Source organism: Coenobita brevimanus, chromosome 98 (genome assembly GCF_032717465.1).
Source record: "Coenobita brevimanus isolate Jiangsu-jjx chromosome 98, ASM3271746v2, whole genome shotgun sequence".
Taxonomy (NCBI): domain Eukaryota; kingdom Metazoa; phylum Arthropoda; class Malacostraca; order Decapoda; family Coenobitidae; genus Coenobita; species Coenobita brevimanus.
The window spans coordinates 4,699,035-4,724,201 of record NC_137051.1 but is presented as its reverse complement, the minus strand read 5'-3'; the positions used below and the strand labels follow the sequence as shown (position 1 = coordinate 4,724,201).

The following is a 25,167-nucleotide window of genomic DNA, read 5'->3' as shown; positions in this document are numbered from 1 at the left end:
CTCTTGCAAGGTCCACGCCTCGCTTCCATACGTCAGGGTAGGGATCACAATACCATCATGCAGTGACTTCTTAACTTCCATACTCACCTCCCTATTTCTCATCACTGCTTTCAGTGTGCCAACAACCTTCCTTCCCTGCTGTACCCTTTCACGTACTTCATCCCCCAAAGTTCCATCCTTACTCATCACACTACCCAAGTACTTGAATGCACTCACATTCTCCATATCCTCACCATCCAACCTCACTGCATACTCTGTGACTTCATTCCTCTCAAACACCATAACTTTACTTTTGTTTACATTAACTTTCAGCTTCCTCCTCCTACACACTGTCCCAAATTCATTCACCAAACCTTGCAACTCCCATTCATCTTCACTCAACAATACTGTATCATCAGCAAACAGCAACACCGGAAGCTTCCAAATCTCACCCTCATTCATTAGGGCCACCCCCACATCTACTGCCCTACCTTGTACCTCCTTTACAACCCCATCCATATATATATTAAACAGCCATGGAGACATTACACACCCCTGTTTCAGTCCCACATTGAGATCAAAGAACTCACTCAGCTCACCATCCACTCGCACCGTAGCCCTAGCTCCCTCGTACATACTCTTCACAGCACTCCTGTACTGATACCGTATATTTCTGTGTATTTTGTAACCTTCATACGATGCTGCTAACATTGGATAAACAGTCTTTAGTTTGGAGAATTTAAAAACAGGTTCCTCAAACCTTTTTACAACCTGAAGTCTCTCCCTAGGCTAAATGAAATAGTTTGAAAGTAGCAAAGCAACCCATTTTGTAATCCCGTTTTCCGTGGTGGTTGGAAAGCAGTATTTGGTACACTAAAATAAAATTGTTTCACTGAGGAGCCCTTCGAACCAGGAAAATTCAAAATGTTTTCCTCTCACAATAGGAATAAGAGTCCTGTGCGCGTCCTGGGTCAGATTCGAACATAGAAATTGACGTTAAAGAATTCCCAACGCCTCTGCCTTAGCGATTCATTTAGTCGCCTAGGATAGACTCAATTTTCAGAAGCATATTATACGATCGTGTAGGTGGGGGTAAAAACTGAAACTAGAACATTCTGTTTCGTCAGGGCACGTTTCAGGCTTTCAGTTTCACAGTGCCAGAAATGAGTCAGGTGACAGTGAGACAAGTAATGCCCGAAGCGTGTGCCAGTGATATTGGTCTGATTCCTCTGACCCTGACCTACGATGCTAGAGAGGGACGCCTTCATGTGGTGGCACCGATATAGCTGGGCGACTCCTTGGACTTGTACAGACGACCCTTAGTTTTCTCTCTATCCCCCAAAAGGAGGATGGTGGACTGGAGGAGGACAGTTTAAGCCTGGAGTCCACCGGTTTCACAGCCCCTTGAGCTTTAGGTTACTACTACTACTACTACCTTGACCTACACTCGCCGGACAATTTGCGTCAGAATATATGCCTCGTATATTCGTTGCCGCAGGGGTCACCTTCACACCTATTTTTTGGCGACTTATTTGCACATTACTCCATGGTATATTCTTCACCGATTTCCGATACCTTAAAATAGCAGAGTAGTAAGGGAGTGTTGGTTGATGATTTCTGCTATGGTGACCCCCGCCCCCCCCCTTTTTTTAGTTTTTTTTTTTTTTGTCCTGCCCGTCTTTGTGTGTGTGTGTGTGTGTGTGTGTGTGATTGTCCCAACTAGCATTCAAGCTGACGCCAGACGATTTTCTTCAGCTGGGCGAATCAAAGGAGCCTGAGGTAAAAATTGGGATATAGAATGATGGTGAGGAGGACGAGCAGGAGGAAGACTTTTATAGCTAGTAGACGAACATTTTCACCCTACCTACCTTCATGACGCAGTCCTTCATCGTGTGTTTGGTTTTCACACAGATCGGTTACACTTCTGTAGATTAACACCGTACTTCACTCTGTTTATATTTCACGCTGAGATTTTCCGCCTCTAAACATTCTCGAATCATTTTTTTTTTTTTTTCCTTAGGGTAATTCGCGATACTGAAATACGTGCATTGTGTTATGATTTTTATATAACTGCAGTGAAACCGAATTTGATTATTTTGCCGTAAACTTCTTGGCAACTATATATATATATATATATATATATATATATATATATATATATATATATATATATATATATATATATATATATATTCACAGCTGATATTTCCCTTTTCTTTCTTTTCTTTTTTTTCCCCACAAGAACACTTAAAACCTGTAAAACTGTCCAGTGTCTCATCACCCATCGTATTTTCTTGGATCTTGCACTGACTTATGCCGAGATAAAGATGTTTTAACACTTTGGTTGCCAGAATTTCTCACAGTTGGATGAAATCGTCTGGTATGAGGCTGAATAAGACACCACATCACATCCTTAGCGACGAAAGGGTTAATCGGCATAATTTTGAACTCCTCGACTGTGCTTGGATTCCTCACGGCTGCACAGGATCGTCCGATATTAGCCTGCTAGCCAGCGTGCAGTACCAAAGTACTTCCATATTAGCGAAACTGTTAGACTTATCCCATTTCTCTCTTTCTTAACAGCAGAATGGTTTATCTTACACAGTTTTCACAATATACTGCTCTGCTAACTAATACCTAAGATGCTGTATCGTAACTAAGAACCTTGATAATGTAACGGACGGGGCCCTTACGCGTTCACTCTCCCGTCCTGAATTCTGATTGGGTGGGAGAGTGTGGGGGTTATCAGCTGCTCTCTGATTGGCCTAGTTGTTTTGCAGCCCCTTCCATTCAGTCCTAAATTAATGAAAATAATGAGTATAATTTTTAGTGCCTTACGTGATATATAATAGCTTGATTGCAATTATTTCTGTACTTTATTTATAGACTCGTTGGTAAGGTTCATCATGAGGGGTTTGATAATAGGGTAATTGACTTTGGAGATTTCGTTACCTCTCTTATTTTTCATATTACACTTTGATATCGTCTCGTTCGTTATTGATATTCTAACTAAACTGAAATTGAAAATATATATCCACAATACAGTAGCAAAGAAATGATGTAGCTACAGAATAGATCACTTGAAGAACTGCTACGAAATCTCCCATATTTCATGCCAGGGAGGGAATGGGTTACGTCAGAGCAAAGCAAGGGAGTTATTACACAGTCAGTTATCGCACGTGGACCTTGATTATTCTTGGTGGTTAAGGTGGTTATATGGTCAAGTGTTGTACGGTGACTTGCAGTTCCTTTCAGCTCAATTGATGGATGAATTTAGAGTGGAGGATTGATGTGACTAGTAACCAAGGAGATTCATTTCTACAATTCTTGGTATATATATTTTTTTTTTTTATATATATATACGTGGTTTGCAATACTTTCAGCTCAGTTGGTGGATAAATTTAGTCAGATTGGAGGATCGATTTGACTAGTAACTAAGGAGACTTATTCGTACCTCATATCTAAGTCTAATCGAATTTCGCGCAACTAGGACGTGGTATTTGTTTGTGGTAGTTGCGCAGTCCCGTTAGATGAAAACATACTGACAAACTACTGTATAGAAGAGGAGATATCAAACCGCCATCAAGAACTTCGTACCTGGCAGAATAATTACCGTGTCAAAGTCATCCCACACATTACCTCAGTAGGATGTTGTAAGCTGAATAACATCGTCTGGTGATAGCAAGAATTTAAGACGTCGTCGTAGTGAAGGGGTGTGGGGAGAAATGGGGTGTAACTGAGCGTATTGATTTCCGTGGCGTATTTCCTTATTATTTCGTTCTTGCTGCCTCCAGACGATTTTGTTCATTTTTGGAGAACTTGTGTGTCGTGACGGGGTTAGATAGAGTCTCCATTAACCCCTCCACAGCCAGATTTCTTTCCTCCTAAGCTGAGTAAAATCGTCTGAAAATAATAATGTAATACAGAGGCTAATAACATTCCAACACCTCTTACCTGGCAGATTGTTACGTTTATTATATTTCGTTCCCTACCCTATGAGAGAGAGAGAGAGAGAGAGAGAGGTATACCACAAAACCCTCCAGACCCAGTAAATGAAATTCCACCCCTCTCAGTAAATACCGGTGTAATCAGTTTTATGGTTGCGTGTGTGTGTGTGTGTGTGTGTGTGTGTGTGTGTGTAGGTGTGCTACTATCGTACTTAACGTTATTGCGGTGTAGGGTACTGTGTGTGTGTGTGTGTGTGTGTGTGTGTGTGTGTGTGTGTGTAGGTGTGCTACTATCGTACTTAACGTTATTGCGGTGTAGGGTACTGTGTGTGTGTGTGTGTGTGTGTGTGTGTGTGTGTGTGTGTGTGAGCTGGGGATAGGGCAGCCAGATGGCGGGGGGCAGTGGTGTGGAGCTGATTAGTGTCTAGCCACTCCAGCCCGGTTTAAGGCGTTTGGCAGTAGATAGACAGACTGACAGATAGATAGATTGATGGATGGATGGATGGATAGACAAATAGATAGATGGATAAATAGATGCATTGACGGACGGGGAGATAGATAGATAGATAGGTGGCTAGATAGATGGAAAAATAGATGGATTGATGGATAGATAGATAGATGGAGATGGTAGTGGGAATTGCTAGATATGTTATTATGCCTCTCATTGCAAGGATTTCTGGCAGCTGAATTAGTTTATTGAGTGAGAAAATTCTTTACGTGAAAAGGTGTTGCTATATAGGCTTATCCAGAAAAAAAAAGGAATCATCATCATCATCATCACCAGTAACGTCATCATCATCATCACCAGTAACGTCATCATCATCATCATCATCATCATCCTGACCCACACTTCCACCTCAATCAATACACGTTCGCCTGTAAGGTTTTTACGACGAGGCCGAAGTAGGATGTAGCCTAGCCGATTTCTTCAATTCTCTCACCGTATCGCGACCATTGCGTAAGACTGGCGTAAATAACCGTATTCTCACTGATGACTTACGTGATGCCTTTTCTTTTGCGATTTATTTTGCATTTTACACCTTAATGTATTGTTGTACTGTATCTTCTTTAATTTTGGACATAGTTTACATCGGGAATATAGCGTAGGAAGTTAAGGTGTACAAAAATCGCTAAGGAAGAGGCGTTACGATACACACACACACACACACACACACACACACACACACACACACACACACACACACACACACACACACACACACACACACACACACACACACACAAAACTAGCTAGAACCAGCTAGCCGAAGCATGATACAGCCGAATTATCCAATATTGTCTCTGACGTAAGAGTGGTATAACTCTCACTTACGGTGCCGGCTTGTCTCGGCTGTGGGGCTTTTGTAGGGGAGCTTACCTGGGTTGGGGGAAGGGAGGGATTTGGCTCCTTTACTGCGGGAGATCTGCCTAAATCCGACTACAGTTGTATGGAGGAAAGAAATAAAGAAATAAAAATGATGCCAACATACCGAAAAAAAATAAAGGAGATTGTAAACCCATGTATTGGTGTGTAATATGCCTGTCTGTGGTGGTGTGGTGGTCAGAGCGCCGAAAGCCCATTGCCACAGCCGCCCGACCCTAAAATGTGTTTACGTCAAGAATGCGTATGCGCCAAGATAATGCTTGTCAAGAAAATGCGTTTGTGCCAAGGTAATGCGTATGCGCCAAGAAAATGCGTGTACGCCAAAATGCGTAGGCCTATGCGCCAAGAATATTTCCCAACTCTCACCAGCTTTAGCCAGATATACACAAATTGAAGTGAGTTAGTGTAAGAGTTTTTTTTTCTTTCTTTCTTTGTGTGCCTCTCAGCTAAACCACCGCCGCGCATGTAAAGTGGCACGTCGAGAGGCCGCTGCTTAAGGATGTCATAGAGGGCCCTAGTTGGTGTTGAATGCTTGATTGCTTGATTGATGACACTTAAAAGATCGTTGCAGTGTAGTACCCCCTCCCCCCCAAGAGGTGACGCGAGATCTTTTTCGATGAGGTAATGCGATCAGGGGAAGTACCTTGGTCATCTACCCTATACTCACCTGCCCTTAAATACACTGGACAGATAGCCTAGCCTCGGTGTCCTACGCTTGGACGTGGGTTACTGCTGGATTGTCAGTTACAGGTACCGTTTGTTACCTCTGCGAGTATTACCGGAGGTTTTCCAAGTCTAAAGTAAAACAGTTTGGTGATGGTGAGAGTAGGATGATACTGTTTGAGCCATCGTTGTGAAGGGGTTAATGAGAGAGAGAGAGAGAGAGAGAGAGAGAGAGAGAGAGAGAGAGAGAGAGAGGGAGAGAAAAGGAGAGAGAGGAATTAGTTTTTACTTTCACCCAGTCACCACCACTAGGCTGTGTGAAGCAATATGGCAAGTCCTTGGCTTCACTGGGGGTAAGATGGCGGGCTAAGATGATTGACTCGATTTGAACACGATAGGCTGAGAGGATGATCCGGCTGTTTGACATAGTTTGTAACCTCACTCTTTGACCCCCTTTACCACGAGACACGCTTTGACCTCCTTTACCACGAGACACGCTTGGACCCCCTTTACCACGAGACACGCTTGGACCCCCTTTACCACGAGACACGCTTTGACCTCCTTTACCACGAGACACGCTTGGACCCCCTTTACCACGAGACACGCTTTGACCCCCTTTACCACGAGGCACGCTTCTTCAGGTGAATAAAATCGTCCGCTGGCAGCAATATTACGAATGGACCCCTACAGACCGAGGATAAAACCGATGTATAGATAACAAGGATAGAAATAGATGGTGATATTATCGGAATGAAGGGCGTGAATCTCATCCCTTCGACAAAGGTTTCCCCCCCTGTTTTTTTTTTTTTTTTTTTTTTTATACTCTTCTAGCCTTAGCATTTTTCATGTTCTTTGTCACCTCCAGACGATTTTCTTCATCCGAACAGTGACTGCAGAATGGGACGGGATAAATAAAGTCTCCAGTTGCCCTCTTCACTCCGAGGCTTCTACCCTAAGTCAGATAAGGCAACGGTGAAATAGGAAACGATGTCATTGCAGTGAAATAGTTAATGGCTTTTTCTTGCCAGCTACGGGCAATTTTATACGGCTTAGTCGGTCAGTCAGTCGGTCGGTCAGTCAGTCAGTCGGTCAGTCAGTCAGTCAGTCAGTCAGTTAAGGGGAGATGTATTCGTTGTGAAAGGGTGTAGAAGAATTCCAAATAACGCTTCTTTGATTTGTTTTATTTATTCTTGCTCTCTTCAGATAATTTATTCAGCTCAGGGATGACCTTCGTAATGTAGAGGTTCAGAATAGTCACTATAGTTGTCTAATATTCCTGCAACCGTCGGCGCCTTCTTCAGCGAGGCGGAGAATATACAGCACAGTACAGTATAAGGCGACCTAATACTGAAGGGAGTGTGGGAGACAGTATGTAACCACGGCACTATCAGGGTTGTCTTCACTGCTGAATAAAATCGCTTGGTGTCAGTAGGAATGACGTAAGGAATGCGTCACGGTGTTAGGTTAGTGTGGGGTGAACTAGCAGTGAGTGGTGTATAATTGAAGTGTTAGGAGTGGATGTTAGGCTAGATCCTTTTGGTCATTTAAGGCGGTTGTTGACGTTGAGGTTGAGGTAGAATTTAGTCTTTGTTACATTATGTCACCCTTTGTTACATGCATTCATACATACAGTGCAGTTGAGAGGCAGCGTTCTTTTATATAGGACAGATGAGCCTAGGGTGGTTAAAATTACTTCTACCACTACTACTACTGTACTACAGTGTATGCACGTGACAAACATTCCACTCTGTGTTGTATGTAATCGCCACAGTATCCAAGCGCCTTCTTAAGTCTTCACGTTATCCTTTCCGTCAGTGAGACGTTATACCGTACTTATCCTCATTTCAGCGGGCTCACGTCTGCTGAAATCATCGTCTTTTTCTGATCTTGTGTCTGAAGCATCACACACGAAGGGTATAATGTCTCTTTCATACGTAAAATTCCCTCATGGGCAGTAGGGACAACAGCTCTCTAAACTCCTGACTAGTTCTTTCATTTCGTGATTTACCTTGCTTGTATACCATCCCCCCTCACTCGTCATGTCCCTCTGTAGCCAATTTGCTTTCATCTGAAGGAACTGGGTAACTCACAACTTGAATACTAAGGCGTGGTTGCGTGAAATTCAGTGAGAGTTATGGAAATGAATCTCCTTGGTTATTAGTCAGATTTATCCTACATTCTGACTACACTTAACCATCAAGTAAGCTACGAAGGGGGTTAGGGATCTTTGTCACATGAACATCCACCGGATAAATTAGCGAAGCATATCAAACAAGCCCCTTTAACCCGAGGACATTTTATGTAGTTTCCTCCTCCCCCACGTAGCTGTTCGTCACCACAGTCTACCGACACCCATCAGGCCCAGAACGGACCTACAAATACAGCACCATCCCAAAAATATTTATCTTCCCTAATACCTAGCTTTTATACGAGGATCTATGTAATTAGCCTATTGACCAGCAGATCACATCCTACCCACCAACTTTACTTTTAATTAGTTCATTTTCTACAGACACTTAACTTCTCTAAGCATTAAGTCTTCATATTAAATTGAATAAATTGTATTTCTGTGTATGTTTTCTGCCACTGGCTGCTTGTATTTATCAATAAACCGTTTATTTATTATTATTATTATTATTATTATTATTATTATTTATTATTTCGTAGAGGAAGGTAGGAAGGAAGATACATTAATGTCAGCGTTCCTAATAACTCCACAGTGATCTGGTTTAGTTGTGATCGCTAGTCGTTTGTGGGCTTAGGGGGATTACCGTGAACAAATGTGCATTGGTTTGGAGGCCAGTGATTACAGCACGCGTGTGTAGAATGCTGGATGAAGCATGTAATTTGGAAGGTAAAGTAGGCCGAGATTTTGTTCATTTTATTTTTTTTATTATTTATGTTTGTTAATTTTTTTTAGGGGGTATGGTTGAAATGGATCTTGCGGCGTCGGAGGGATTGCTTTAGCCCGCCAAGGACCGTATTCTCGTCCGTTGTGGAAATTCCCAAACACCACTTCCTAAGCGATTTATTTTGCTTATTTCACCTTGCCGTCCTCTTCCGTGTTCGTTAAATCATTCTGATATCACCATTCTCTTCACAAATAGCTACAAAATAATATTAGACAGCCGTATCCAAAAATAAGTCGGTAAGGAAGAGGTGTTAGGGAGCATCCTTAGCCGCGGAGAATACGATCCCAAGTGACGACGGAGGTTTTTTTCTCACTCAACCCCTTCAATCCGAGGATATATATATATAAATATATATATATATATATATATATATATATATATATATATATATATATATATATATATATATATATATATATATATATATATATATATATATATATATATATATATATATTAAAGGGAATAAAATCGTCTGGAAGTAGCAGGAAGAAAATACAAAACTCCTTTAATAGGACTGAAGGGGTAAAATGGTGACTGGGAGGTAGGGTGGTGTCCTGCTGTGTAATGATCTGGCCCACAGCAGCCATGTCTCGCGATCGGCGATGCGGATCCTCTGGGTCTCCTCACAAGGGTAATGAAGGATTGGCAGTTCCACTTATCTGGTTTGTAATATTGACGTAAACTTGGTGGTGGTAGTAGCAGTAGTAGCAGCGGTAGTGGAAGTAGCTGTTCTTGGTGTAGCTTCAGGTTCATCTGTAACGTGAGCCCGGTGGACTGCAGGCTAAAGTTGCCCATCTCCTGCAATCCATCCTCCCTCTTTTGGGGGATTGGGAGGGAAATCAGGGACGTTTATATAACCGGGCAGTGAATCCCCTTGGTTATATCGGTGCCACCACGGGAAGGCCCCTCTCCACCACCATCACTAACACACATTACGATTATTACAGATTTTAATATCGACATATTTCGCATCACCAACGAAACGCGATAATTATTAGGATGTAGCAGGCTCAGTCGCAGAAAGAGATGCGCTAAGAAAGCTCCAAATTTAGTGGGAGTATGTGTAACTCAGGACGCACATGTGTAGGGTGCAAACCACGCCATAAAACCTGACTCACAGCATTCCAAAGTAGGCTAGCTACTTTAGAGATAAAGCTTTATCCACCATGAAATCGTTTACTCGCTGGATTTTACGCTACCGGTATTGAATTTAGCAACGTCAGAGTGCGTCTGATAAAGGTGGTGGTTTGGGGGAAGGGTCCCTACGTCCACTCACTCGATGTAGTGTCACACCTTCAAGTTATTCTCTCTTTCTCTCTAATCCCTCTAAAGTCTAACCTTTGATGAATATAATCGTCTGGAGACAACTAGAACAAAATAGAAATCACGTCATAAGGAGTGAAAGGACAAGCCACTTCACCCACCATGACTTTCTTTTTTATTTCAGACGATTTTATTCATAGCAGGAAAAACTTTACGAACGGGAGGGGTTAGTTACAGCTATTACTGATCCCCTGTACTTCCCTCAGATCGAACAGAATCGCCTGACGGGAGCAGGAAGGAAAATAATGTCATTTGGTCGTGTGGGGTCAATGCCTTCCCACCCCAAGACATTTATCTTAATCTTAATCTTATTCTTGCTAACACCAGGCGATTATATTAAGATTTGCAAAGACCTGTACACAACCCTCTCTAGACGATTTTATTCAGCTGACGGTATTTTTTTTTACTGGATGGGTTTGATGTCCTAAACGAAGTCTTTCCATGATTGAGTTGTTGAAGAAAATTGTCTGAAGGTAGTAAGAATTCACACACACACACACACACACACACACACACACACACACAGTGTGTGTGTGTGTGTGTGTGTGTGTGTGTGTGTGTGTGTGTGTGTGTGTGTGTAACATGATCTGGCTCTATCCTTTGTGTTCGTATGTCTGTAATCTGAATAGGATTTATTTTTTACATGGCCTTGTGTCGGAAATTACTGTGTGTGTGTGTGTTTTTTTGCTCTAGTGAGATCGTTTCTTAGAATGGAGAGAGAGAGAGAGAGAGAGAGAGAGAGAGAGAGAGAGAGAGAGAGACTTAATTTGGGAGCATATTCAGTCCAGGTCCGGAGATGAAGTTCGGGGGTCAAGGTCAAGGTCAGTGGAGTGCAGGGTAATTAACATCAGTCAGGCTGATATCCCCTGTCTCGGTCACTGAAGTTCATTTATTCATTTATTTATTTATTTTTTTGATCACTAACTTCCTCAGCCAGAATTTTGTGAGGAAGAGAAGAGAGTGATGATGATGATGATGATGATGATGATGATGGTATTTCCTTCACATCTATCACTTTTCTCCTTCGTTTTATTATTATTATTATTATTATTATTATTATTATTTTGTAATTTACTCTCGCGATTGGGCTTCTTGTTTTTATTTTCTAGGTCAAATTGTTCAGTATTTTATTTAGTACCATTTTTATTAGTTTCGTTTTGTTACTTTATTTATTTATTTTTTATTTCTTTCTTTTTCCTCCTTCAGGTGTGTGTCAGTGAGCGCCCCTGGAGGAGGTTGGGCCCCCTGTAATCCGTGTTTTCACCTGTCAGAACTGGTCCAATTCCGGTGCGTTAATGCTGAGTGTTTGTTGCACCAAATTCCATGAACTCTTGCTGTAAGGTAGTAATTAATCTCCTTGGTTACTGTTGGAACAAAACGCTGTGCAGCTACAATACCTACTTGCCTTCTACGTAAATACCTACCTACCTTCTCACCTACCCACTTACCTACCTACCTACCCACAACCTGCATACCTATCTACCTTCCTGCCTACTACCTACCTACCTACTTACCTACCTACTTACCTACCTACTTACCTACCTACCTACCTACTTACCTACCTACTCACCCACCCACCTAACTATCTGCCTACCTACCCACCGACCCACCTGTCTACCTACCTACCTACCTGCATACCCAGTTAACTAAATACTGACCAACTGACTAACTTGCTACCCACCTACCAATCTACCTACTTTCCTACCGAAACATCCGATAAGTGACTGAGGTTAGCTGCTCACATAACACTGCTCAGGGTTTAGCGACTGGTCAGGCACACCTTAAACGTCTTATCTGAGCAACCTAGCCCAAGGACCTTACGCTTCCGATAAAAGGGGCAATAGACGAAATGCAAATGACTCCTGGTAATAATTCAAATGACAAGGAGGTAAAATTAACTGATAAGGAGATTTATATGATAAGATTTGGTTAACCCCTTCAGTCCGATGACCTGTTTGATTTTTTTTTTTTTGGAGAGAGAGAGAGAGAGAGAGAGAGAGAGAGAGAGAGAGAGAGAGAGAGATTTGGAAGTGGAGGGATTAGATCAAGCCTCCATTAGTTGTATGTTTATAATAAGTAAATAAAGATAAAGAAATTTTAATAACTGAAAAACGTCATTGAGAATATAAATAAATAAAAATAATAGAAACAGCATAACGGAGATAACTGAATGAAAATTAAATAGTAGATATAATTAAAAACAATTGAAATAAAAAGTAAATAAATAACCATAAAAATCAATAAAAACAAATCAATAAGAAAAAGTTAAAAAAATCATCGGAGTGAAGAAGTTAAGATCCTTCATAAATACGAGTCCTTACCTTAGTTACGAAAGGGAAATTATCGTATGCCATATAGGGATTCTCGCCTCCTATCCCGCCATAAAGGGACGAAAGGGACCATAAAGGGTGCTATCGGTAAAGCCCTTCGTCCCAGCGGCATAAAAAAAAAAAGGGGTCGGGATGGAAATTAAATGGTTGGGGGTCGAATTGGTGGGGGAAAATTAGGAGTAAATTACAAAAAAAAAAAAAGTTGTTTTGCGGTCGATAGGCATGATATTTTTTGCATGGGACCTGGATGGAAAATTGGATGGTTGTTCTAGGCGAAGATTTTGACTCAGCAGGGATTTAGATGTGCCTTAACCCCTTCCGTCCGAGGGCGTTTTATATTCGTGCTAATTTCCAGACGATTTTATTCAGCATCATTTTCGAACTGGAGGGGTTAGAAGTAATAACAGTAGTAGTGATAGTAGTAGTAGTAATAATAATAATAATGATAATAATAGTAGTAGTAGTAGTAGTTGTGGTGGTAGTCCCCAGGTTCATCTGAAATGGACTGAAGGCTGAAGTTACCCCCCTACCCCCATCAAGAGAGAGAGAAATAGCCTAGAGTCATTCTGTTTCCTGCCCGACCCTGTTACGGCGTCTGTGTTTAGGGTGAGGGCGGTTTTTCGTCTTATTCTTGCTGTTCGCAGACGATTTTATTCAGCCAGAGACTTGGGGCCTATTCTTGCTACTTACAGACGATTTTATTCAGCTAACGGGAGGACCGGGTGTGTAACAGTCTTTTAATTTACGCTGATGAAGTCTCTCTCTCTCTCTCTCTCTCTCTCTCTCTCTCTCTCTCTCTCTCTCTCTCTCACTGTTTCCTGACTTTTTTTTTTTTTTTTTAGAGGAGGCGGTTTTGATCGTCACTTTTTTCACGGTGATGATGATGATGGATTTCTGCTTTTATTCTTGTTATTTTCAGACGATTTTGATTAAGCTTAGGAGTGAGACATCGGGCTGGGGGGGGGGGGTTAAATATAGCCTTCATTAACATCGACATAAGCTTGCGTCGATTACACAGAACAGTATCCCCCCCTTCATGGTCCAGGCAACTCTCGTATTCCATTCCAGACGATTTTATTCAGCTGATAGTGAGTCATGGGGGCTTGATAATGTAAACTACTCTCACAATTATCCCTATTCATTTTACATCCGCTAATGCCAGTCTGTTTTGTTGACATTATTGGGTCATAGGAGCCTGCAGGGAGAGGGAGGGGGAGGCCGAGGATGAGATAGAGGGATAGAGTGGAGAGGTATATGAGAGAGGGGGGTGTGAGTTGGGAGCAGGGCAGTGAAACGGCGGGGGACAGGGCGACATGGAGGCGATTTGTTTGTGACCACCCCGTACGGGATTTAGGCGTCTGGCAATAGATAGATAGATAGAAAACACCTGATGCCTCGTTTTCTCTTGATTTTGGGGTGAGTGTTGAGCACCCGTGTTTTAGCGATTTTTATTTTTGATTTGAGTGCGATTTATAGACCTGTATTTTACTCCCTCTAATGCCAGTTGGTTTTGTAACTCTAGGGCTGTTTTTTTCCGTGGTTTTAGGAAGCTAGAGGACGAAAACTAGGAAAGGAAAGTGAGACAGGTGATAAAAATAGCAGTGGAGAGCGAGAGACAGAAGAGGAAAACTAGCAGAGGAGACTGAGAGGCAGAAGAGGCAAAATAGCAAAGGAGAATTAGAGATAGATGTAAAACAAAAGAAAGTGAGAGACGTACGAAAAAAAAAATAGCAGAGGAGAAGAAAAATAGCTGAGGAGAAGGAGAGATAGAAGAGAAAATAGCAGAGGAGAATGAGATACTGAAGAGGAAAAAAAACAGCGGAGAAGAATAAGACACTCAAAAGGCAGAAAAGCAGGTGCATGCGCCTGACTGTGCCAAGCAGTTAGAGAGAGAGAGAGAGAGTAGGTGGTGTTTACGATCGTCACATGTTTCAATCCCCTTAATCCTATGGCTGTATTTCGTAGTTTATTTCTCTTATCTCCAGGCGATTTCCTTCAACATGTGGCTGACCTCTTGCAGTGCAGGGATTGATGAGTGCTTCGTCTAACCCCTCAAGTTCGAAAAAGGTCTCTCTAAGGCTGAATAAAATCGTCTGGTGGTATGAATAGTAGCACAGAAAACGGATGCATAGTAGTGAAGGGACTGACTCTTGTAAACAGAACGGGGAGGTCGGGTCTTGCAACTCTCAGGCTTCCATGACTGAATGAAATCGTCTGGCGTTCGCTGGAATGTAATACTTGAGCTGTCCTTCAAGCCCTCCAGTACGTATGACCTTCCCTGCTGAATAAAATCGTCGGGTAGCGGCGCGAATAGAATAAGAACAGGTCCCCGTGCTGAATGGATGAGGTAAACAAGGAATGTTGTGTTTGTGGCTGCCAAATGTTTGAATCTATACACGGGGATCCGCTAAGAGTGTGCCAGAGATCACGAGACTATTCTTTACTTAATTTTAAGGACTATATGTTATACTAGGGGGAGGTGGTGATGCATTGGTTAGCCCTTGTAGCTCGTAACTGGAAGGACTCGAAGGTGACTCTGTGCCTATCCAAACTCTCGGGGAAATTTTGTGTCCCACTCGCCTCTCCGTATGCTAGATATAGTGAGTAGCTTTGGTGACTATTTATGTGTGGGCGGTATAAGTACTCTACATCTCACTTAGCTACGAAGGACATCTCACTTAGCGATTTACTTTGCATATTACGCATATTTGGTCGTATGTTTATACTTTTAATAGTAGCATAATTTCCATTACTGCCATACAAGTGGTGTAAAAGTGCTGAATAAATCGCCGTGGAAGATGTGTTCCGAAATCTCGAAAACCACTTGAGATGAGTTTCATGAGCAACACATGGCTTGCTGCGCCTGCCATTTGTCCTCGGGGCAGCTAAGGTGTTCCAGCCTCTCACTATACTCTTTTCACTTTATTTGGCCTAAAATTGCCATCTCTCCATCTTGAATGCTGAGTTGTTGAAATAGATTAACACTGGAATGAGGGGCAGGTCACGAAAAAAATGCTGTGGAAAGGAGTAAGTAACATTGGAATGAGGGGCAGATCACGAAATAATGCTGTGGAAAGGATGTAGAGCTGTAGCATTCTTTTTTGACATATAGCGACGTGGAATAACGGGACGAACACCTCCGCCAAATTAAGGTAAACAGACTTTAATTGTTCCTTATATTGTTACAGACATACTTTCATTGAGTCCGAACAAGTGGTACTGTAGATCGGAATAGTTACTTCACCTCAATAAAGTTACACAACCCCTTCTTTTAGTGGATGAAAGCCATAGGATCGCAATAGACAGTTATACAGATGATAGTGCTGAGGGTATCGTGGGTAGAGGGTACACTGTCTCCCAGGATTCCTCAGAAAGTTCCTTGTGCCAGTCATGGTGAGGCAGGAGGCTGTGACTGAAGGCGAGAACACCCCAGCTTGCCATTTCACCTTGGAGGGAGAGCGCTGTGGTAGCTCATTGTGGCTTCGTCTTTCGCAAGGGAAGGTTGTGACTCTCTCCTGTTTCCCGTAAAACATCCCTTACTCTCTTCGTTCACCTGTGCAGGGGTAGTATAGTATAACCCAGGCGACTACCTTGCGAGAGACAGCCCGTTTGCTCAGTGTTGCTTCGTCTGTCGTGGGGGCAGGTTGTGGACCGCTCTCTTGGAGTCCATAAATCTTCCCAGACCTTATTTTATTTTATTTATTTATTATCTGCTTATTTATTTAGTCACTTATTATTTGTACTATTCGCCAATGCCTGGATATTCTTGATTGTGTTCGTCAGTAACCCTAACGACTTTTACCATGAGGGAGCTCAGCGTGATACCTCAGTGCGGCATCGGCGGTCGTGGGGTGGATGGTCGCGTCACTCCCTCCTGGTGCTTGTAACTCTTCGCCTAGCCCTTACCGTCTACCTGTGCTTGGATATTACTCGTAACGTTCCTCCACCACCAGACCACATTCGTCACTTGATGGCCACTCGTTCGTGTCCTTTTGTTCTTCTGCAGCTAATTCCATGTATCCCGGTGTACGAACAGGACGATGCTACGGTTCTGCATTCATTGCCTAACACTTCTTCATGACTATTATCCTATTCTAGTGTTAATCTACTGCTACAGCCCAACATTCAGGATGCAGAGATGACAGTTTTAGGCCCAGTTAGGGTAAAAAAGGAATAACATGGGTTCTTCAATTGATTTCGTGCCTCCAACGGGGTGAACAGAAAATAAAATCAGTTTCGTGTTCGTGTGGGCTGGACGTTCGTGGGACCGACCCTTTACCCTTACAGTCCGATGACATCTTTTGCTGAATTACTCTTTTCTCCAGACGATTATATTAAGCATTGGAGAGACTTCGAAGTCGTTAAGTTACGTAAAGCCTTGATAACCCGTTCCTCTACACCTTAAAATTAGTGGTATTGTGTGGCGGTATTAAGAAAGAAAATTTTAAAAACAGGAAAAGTAAAAATGTTAGCTCCTCTACACCCTCTGGAATGATCGCCCTGCCCATACCCATAGACATCCCTCTAGCTACAGTGTTATAGTTTGAGCCCATGACGGAAAATATTACTGAGGGAGGCATCCTCCCCCCCACCACCACCACCGAAAGGCGGCTGGTACCCTAACCCGACAAGGCGGCTGGAACCCTACCCTTGAAGGCATGCCGGGTAAGCACGGAGTCTACCTGAGGCTGAGGAAACTCTCCACCCAAGCGGAAATTCAACCCCAGGTCCTCTGGATTAGTGGGCAGTGACCTTAAACACTTCAGTAAAAAAAAAAAAAAAAAAATGTGTACGGAACTCTTTGTTTATTGGTTCGTCGTTATTTTTACAGCTGCCAAGCACATTACAACCTCGCTCGAGTGGATGCTAATTTGAAAAATTCGGGGCAAGATTAACAAAATGATTTTCTTCATGGAAACTTGTTTAACTTAAAAAAGAAAAAAAAAAAAAGGTAATATCATTAATGAGTTCGTTCTCCCAAGACATCTACCCAGGGATCGTATTTATAAAGACTCCTAACAGGTCGTTTTTTCGTAATTATTCACTTTATTAGGCCTATTCACTGTTCACCCTCAATTATTCGTGAAGTACTTGGTAAAAGTCTGAGTGAAGATTAACGTATACACAAGCAATATTAAAACATAACTGAACCTTATGAGAGTTTATAAATGCCGTCCATAGAGCTAAGATTCACAAAACAAACGGTCTTTTTTTACTCCAACTTGGCCTAAAATTGACATCTCTCCAACGTCAATCCTGAGCTGTAACAGTAGATAATAAAAGTGTTATGAAAAGGACGGAGAGCCGTAGCATGATCTTTTTGTCACTGAGCAACATGAAATAAGCTAATAATAATAATAATAATAATAATAATAATAATAATAATAATAATAATCTGAGCCAAAAGGCGAAAGAACTATGCCATTTTTTTTCTCTTAAGTATCTGTTGCTTTTACAGGAAGACCCAAGAGGCATGGAAACATTCTATATTTATCCTCCCTTGCTCATCCTACTGAAAATAAACCCAGCCACGATAGGGAATTAATCGTAAATGTGTAAATCAAGCGTGTAAATCGTAAATGCGTAAATGATGAGCCTGTCTGAGCCAATAGCCATAACCGATGAATTGTGTATTTTAGTAAACTTTACATCAGGCACGCATGATAGAAAAATATATAGTCCATAATACAAAAATAAAAATCAGACGGATGTTAGGAATGGAACGTATAGGAAGAGTAAGCATGTTAAAGTGAATAATAATAATAATAATAATAATAATAATAATAATAATAATAATAAAAGTAGTAGTAGTAGCAGTAGTAGTTGTGGTAATCGTAGTGAAGGGGTGTAGTAGTATTCGTAGTGAAGGGATTAAGCTCTTCCAAGACTCCCAAAATCTTTAAAAAAATGAAATACTTAGAGAGACAGTTTACTTCTCCGTGACACGGTTTGCTTTTCCCCCACTCGTCAAATTCGTGCCACACACGAGAGAGCCACCCTGACAGCATAAAGAAAACTAACAGACAAGAGTAAAATCACAGCCACGCAGACCGCTCATGTAATCCTCTCCTCCTTTCTTCCTTTGTTGCCAAGAAATGGTTTAGTGTTTTCGTTTATCAGAGACGTGTTTTTCCTCTTGCCCCATATCAGAAAAAGATTATACTGAATGGAAATAAAGTTAACACGCCAGCTTTAAAAATGTACACTTGTAAATGATCAGTTAGGATAATGTTTACTTGGCGCTTCCTCTCATCGTCGTTAAAGTCATTCCATACAGAAAATCATTATAGCGTGTCCGAAAAACAAATGAATTATATATCTCATGTTTCATAATTAGAATGTATTGTGCACCTAACGTACTCATTAATTTTTCCTTCGTGCAATTTTTCAGACGCTGAAGATCACTCTGGAATTAGAATTAAGGCAAACTGTGAATAAATAAGCGGAAAGACCATATTAAAACAGTGCAATCATTCATCGTCTTCTAACTTTCCATTCACAGAAAATCAGGAAACAAAACTAGAAAAAAAAGACAGTTAAAAATAATACAAGAAAATATTAAGGTTTGTAAACATCCATTCTTCTCATCGTCAAACCCGTCCCAGAGGCAAGACGAGCCATGGCGGAGGCGACATCAACACAAGAGCCGATCAGCACCACACTGGGGGCGGCAGCTGGGACGGCCGCCATCGTCGTCAACACCACTAACGACCTCTGCACGCCGGAGGTCCTGGAGTTCGAGCCATCCGTCGTGGAATTCCTTAATGGTGAGTACACTGTTAAAATATTTATTAATGTACTGCAAAAATTATTATTATTATTTTTTAATTATCCAGACCAGAAATTTTTAGGATTAAGGCATGCGTTTTTTTTTCTGAGATGATTTTGTTATTTTTTTTAATTTACTTAGACTTATACATAGCCTTCATAACATTGTCTTGTATGCTGTTTTTATCGTATCAAGTATATGCAGAATAAATCGCTGAGGAGGAGACGCTACGATGTCACCAAAAAGCCTGCAATAATATGTCAGTAAATCAAAACCCTGCGTCTCCTTTTTTGGATTTTCTTTATTTTTTTTTTAATTATCTGATATTTTTTTTTCTCCTCTTCTGTGGTTTTTCGTCTGTTCACCTTTTATTTATTTTTTTATTATTATTATTTTTTTTTTTTAATCGTCATATTTCTTGGAAGTGGTGTTGTATTACTATAAGATATTGTAGTTACCGGTGCTTATCAGTTGAGTATTATTAGCATATTTCTCATTTATACACCAGTGGTTACGTGGAGAATTGAGTGATATTTGCTTTTTATTTTTTGTTTTACGTAAATTTTTGCTGTATTTACAATTTTCTTGCATTAACAGGAATAAAAAGTAGTAGTTTACATATCGAAAGGGTAAATTTCTTCAGTATGGCGACGTCGTATTGGCTACATCGTTTTTTTTTTTTTTTTTCTCCAGATGATTTTGTCCAATTTCGTAGAGCATCTTTTTGTTGTTATTGTAGTTGTTGCCCCAGGTTCATTGGAATTTATAACATGGTGGAGTGTAGGCCTAAGCTGCCCTTGTTTTGAAATCTACCATCCCTCTTTCGGGGGATAGGGAGGGGGAGGGGGGACGTTTGCATAGCTCTGCCCCCGTTTATATCAATGCCCCTGCGTGAAGGCTTTCCTCACCGCCAGGACCCTATTGTGATTTATTTATTTATTTTGTTTTATGGAAGACTTTAACTCGTCTCGTTCGAAGTCTCTCTCCCGGAATAAATTCGACCTGTGGCAGCAAAAATGTTTCAAAAGTACGTCATTGTGGTGAACGTGTTGAGAGGAGTATGAGACGTATATCCAGAATACAGGTTTGATTTTTTTTTTCTTGTTGCTGGGGGAGTGACCTGTGAATCCGGTTTCATTGTTGCCCGCCATGTTCTTTTTTTTTTTCCTTAGGGTGCAGAAAGATTTTTTTTCCCCCTAACTTTCTACCTAGCGACTAATAGAGAGAGAGAGAGAGAGAGAGAGAGAGAGAGACCCAAAGGAGTTACAAGGAGGGGATGATGTGAGATGGAACTCGCTAATGATATTCAGATTAATTTTCACGGACTGGCTAACCTGATACTGTGATCTGGGGGGCGCATGTATAAAAGATCTCAACCAGTCTTTACAGTACGGTTTATAATTCCCCCTTAAAGTTGGTTCTTATCATAGGTCGTATTTGTTCACTTTCATATTCACTGTGTTTAGATTATTAAGTGTTAAGTGAAGACAAATGTATATACAAGTTGTCTTTTGCAAAACTTGGGGCTTAGGAGGGTTTATAGACACACACACACACACACACACACACACACACACACACACAAATGCTCTCTCTCTCTCTCTCTCTCTCCCCCAGAGTTCACAGCTGTTTCTACTTAGTGTCAGACCTGTAAACAAAAAAATCTGAATATTGTAAAAACACTGGAATTAATGACAAACAGAAAAGACGCCATCGGCCTGAATGGGTTACGTTTTTTAAAGCGGACTGTAAATGATTATAATTCCTTTCATATAGGCAGCCACCATTATAAATATTAACAAGTTAGTATTAAATGCACTTATCATCATCATCATCATCATCGCCCACCTGGAGTATATAATCAGGTGTGGGTAATTTGCACACTAGTAACAGGTGCTTAGTAATTCCTTTGGTAAATAATTATATCAGTAGGTTACCTAATGATATATGTGTAGGTATGACATGTGTAGGTATATGTGTAGGTATATGTGCAAGTATATGTGTAGGTATATGTACAAGTATATGTGTAGGTATGACTTGTAGGTATATGTGTAAGTATATGTGAAGATTATGTAATGGTATATGTGGAAGTGTAGTTTGATATGATGATCTTACTATCTATTTATATCAGTCTGTAAATCTATCTGTTTGTCGCTTTCTTGATCTGTTTATATGACTTGTGCCGCATCTTGTGAGGGTTGGCATCCACGAGAAGACTTCCATGCAAGTCTGTCCCTCCTCAGTAACGACCCCTGTACCCTCGACACACCATCACCCTCCCCAGCATACTGTTTCACTCTGACCTTTCATCCTTTCTCCGTCCTACTTTCCTCTTTCCATCCGCTTGTGTGTGTGTGTGTGTGTGTGTGTGTGTGTGTGTGTGTGTGTGTGTGTGTGTGTGTGTGTGTGTGTGAGAGAGAGAGAGAGAGAGAGAGAGAGAGAGAGAGAGAGATTTGCCCCATATTAACACGCCCCATAAATCCTCAGATAAAGCTACCAGATTACGAGGAATTACTCGGCAAAGTCGATTTACTGACTGATAAAGAGGATAAGAGAGAGAGAGAGAGAGAGAGAGAGAGAGAGAGAGAGAGAGAGAGAGAGAATTGTGTCGGATAAATAGATAGACAAATATATAAATTAAATAGGTAGACAAATAGACAGACAAACATAGATAGACAGATGAATAGACAGACAGACAGATGTACGGATAGACAGACAGAAAGATAGAGAGATAGATAGACAGCAGTAAAATGAGTCTACCATGGTATAAACTAACTTATCTGTAGTCCCCCCTCTCATTACTCTCAAATAAGTACTCCATAAAATTAATTAAGCTAGAATGGATGGAGGTCGTAGTGAGGAAGACAGATGGACTGATGAAGATGTAGGGTACGATAAATGGAACAATTGTATGGGATAATTGTTCCAGGGAATTATATTAAGATGCTTGTTTTAAATTGGAGTTGCTGATGATGGTGGATAATGATGAGTTGCGTATTGTTGTTGGTGATGATGATGATGATGACTGGAATATAAGGAGTCGAGGTAATGATGATGGTGACTTAGTTTTAACGAGTTGAAATACTAGTGCTAATGATGCTAATGATGATGATGGTGACTGAGTTGTAAGGAGCTGAGTAACTACTAATGATGATGATGATAATAAGCACAGTAGTTGCATTTTAGCTCAGTTATCAGAAGTATAGAGTTACATTAATCAAAATATTGGTAGTTTAGATCCACAGTGGCCAAATATAAAGATGGAAGGAAGAACAGAGAGAGGAAATTATCACAAAGAGAGGTAACGGAAGTGAGGTTGACGGGAGAGGCAGGCGGGGCAGACCGAGGACGAGGATTGTATGGTAATGCAGAGAGAGAGAGAGAGAGAGAGAGAGAGAGAGAGAGAGGTGGGGAGGTAACTGACTAAGCTGATGTAGACTCGAGATACAGTGAGGCAAGAGCAGCTCAGAGAATAAGGTTGGCTAATGCGAGAGAGAGAGAGAGAGAGAGAGAGAGAGAGAGAGAGAGACCCATTATGTCCATGAATATTTAAACCTTTTGGGAAGTTGATCTTTTACGGCACATCACCATCCTCCTCTCGCGGATGAGGGAGAGAGTTGAGGGTCGTTCATATAATGCAAATAGGCAATAGAATCACCTAATTACGTTTGTGCCACCACGTGAAGGCGTCTCTCTCCCCAACACCACGTTCCTGAGGTGAATAGGTTGAATGCCCACACTCCCTATAGTAAAGATTCTGTGGTAATACTGATAAGGTATAAGGGGTTTTATTTGTTTTATTTTTATTAGCCTTTTTTGGGGGGAAGGGGAACATGAGGGATTTGTGACAATGGTATTAGGAGGAGGAGGTCTCTCTCTCTCTCTCTCTCTCTCTCTCTCTCTCTCTCTCTCTCTCTCTCTCTCTCTCTCTCTCTCTCTCTCTCTCAAACCCTCATAAAACTCCGGTTGTTTGCTCTGGGAAGTGACGTTGAGGAAATGGTGAAAATGTTACGTCATTTGAAACGAGAGAGAGAGAAAAAACATATCACGCCTTTTGTTTAACTATTTTAGCAAGAAAAAATGTGTGTGTGTGTGTGTGTGTGTGTGTGTGTGTGTGTGTGTGTGTGTGTGTAGAACCATACCATTCTTTATTATGGTATTATTATTATTATTATTATTATTATTATTATTGTGTGCAAACAACGATTATCAGAAATTTTTGCCTTTGACTCCATCATCCTGTAAAAAATGGGAATGGATGGAGAGAGTAAACGAGGGAGGGAGGAAGGAAAGAAGGAGGGAAAGAAAATATGGGGAAGAAAGGAGGGAGAGTGAGAGGAACTGGGGGAGAGAAGAGGAGAGGAGGAGGAGGGGGGTCATAGAAAAGTGAAGGGTGGGCCGTAGAAAACGTGGGGAGGGTGTCACAGAAAACGAGGGGAGGATGAGTCATAGAAAACGGGTGGAGGGTGCGGTTGGTTGCAAAACTTAAGTAAATACCATTGTCATCCTTAGCCTTGAGGGGGGATCTTCGTGGAACTCTCCCCTTACACCAACCCAACCTGGCTCTCTCTCTCTCTCTCTCTCTTTACCCATGGATTTTGGGGATCAGCAGGGTCTGGACTGTGGGTTCTTTGGCTAATTAGGTGGTAGTAAAGATAGGCCTATGGAGAGAGAGAGAGAGGGGGGGGAGAGGAGATGAGAAAAGATAATGGAGTAAATAGTGTAGATGCAATATATACTGATAATTGAGTAAAATAGAGAGAGAGAGAGAGAGAGAGAGAGAGAGAGAGAGAGAGAGAGAGTGACGGGGGGGGGTGCAGGAATGTTGACGGAACAAACAGTGCCCTTGTATGTTCCGTGTCAGTGACCCGCTTAGCATATATCCACCTTTATCCACTTGGCAGGCTCATTCATCCACATCATCCACTTACCCTCATCCACACATCCATTCATGCATATTTGTCCAGTTTAGTAGTTTTATTTAGTTTTACGGGTCCATTTATCCCATTCTCTCCGTCCACTCTGCCGACTTCCTCTTGCCTCATCCACCTAAAAGTTTGTTAAATCCACTTACCATTTTTTCCTTTCACCCACTTACCATGCTTTCTCATCCACTTTCTCCACCTTAAGACTCGCTGACAACAACAACAAAAACGACAGCGCTTCTTATTCATCCACGTCATCCATTGATCATACACTCATATTCACCTCGCCCCTCTCCTCTCGTTGCTGGTGGTCGGGTTGGCAGCGGTTGTGTGTCTGGCAATCAGCATGATCCGGGTTCGATCCCACCAAGAGGCCGGCATTTAACACCATTTGACGACCTCTATACTTTATTCTTGCCACCACCATACGATTTTTTTTAATTCGTTTTTTCACTACGACGACGCCTTTGCAAAATCTATATGTTGCTACCTCCAGACGGTTTTATTCAGCTTAGGGAAGGCCTCTCGTACTGAAGGGGTTAATAATTTCCATAAATGAATGAAAATCGTCTGAAGGTGGCAGAAATATAGTGAAAAAGTAGGTCATCAGATTATAGGGGTTTACTGTATTAACCCCTCCAGTGCCCAAGCCTCTCCTAAGCTGAGTAAAATCGTCTGAAGGTAGCAAGAATAAAGTATGGTGGACTTTCAAGCAGATTACATTATTATTATTATTATTATTATTATTATTACTATTATTATTATTATTATTATTATTATTTATTATTATTATTATTATTATTATTATTATATGCTTGACCTGACATTTAGAACTGGAAAATTAGACACAAGCCCTCACTTACCCCAACACTACGAGTATAACCAGGGCTGAGGAAAACCGTCTGGAGCCAGCAAGAAAAAAAAATAATGTT

At 41.4% G+C, this 25,167-nt stretch overlaps 1 protein-coding gene across 1 annotated transcript in view; it reads left to right on the top strand.

Moving 5' to 3' along the window:
* The first annotated feature begins 19,160 nt into the window (after positions 1-19,160).
* Positions 19,161-25,167, top strand: part of LOC145414167 (organic solute transporter subunit alpha-like) — an 82,472-nt gene continuing 76,465 nt past the window's right edge. The window contains exon 1 of the mRNA XM_080283733.1: positions 19,161-19,308. Coding sequence (XP_080139859.1) covers positions 19,161-19,308 — 148 coding nt within the window. The remainder of the gene's footprint in view (positions 19,309-25,167) is intronic.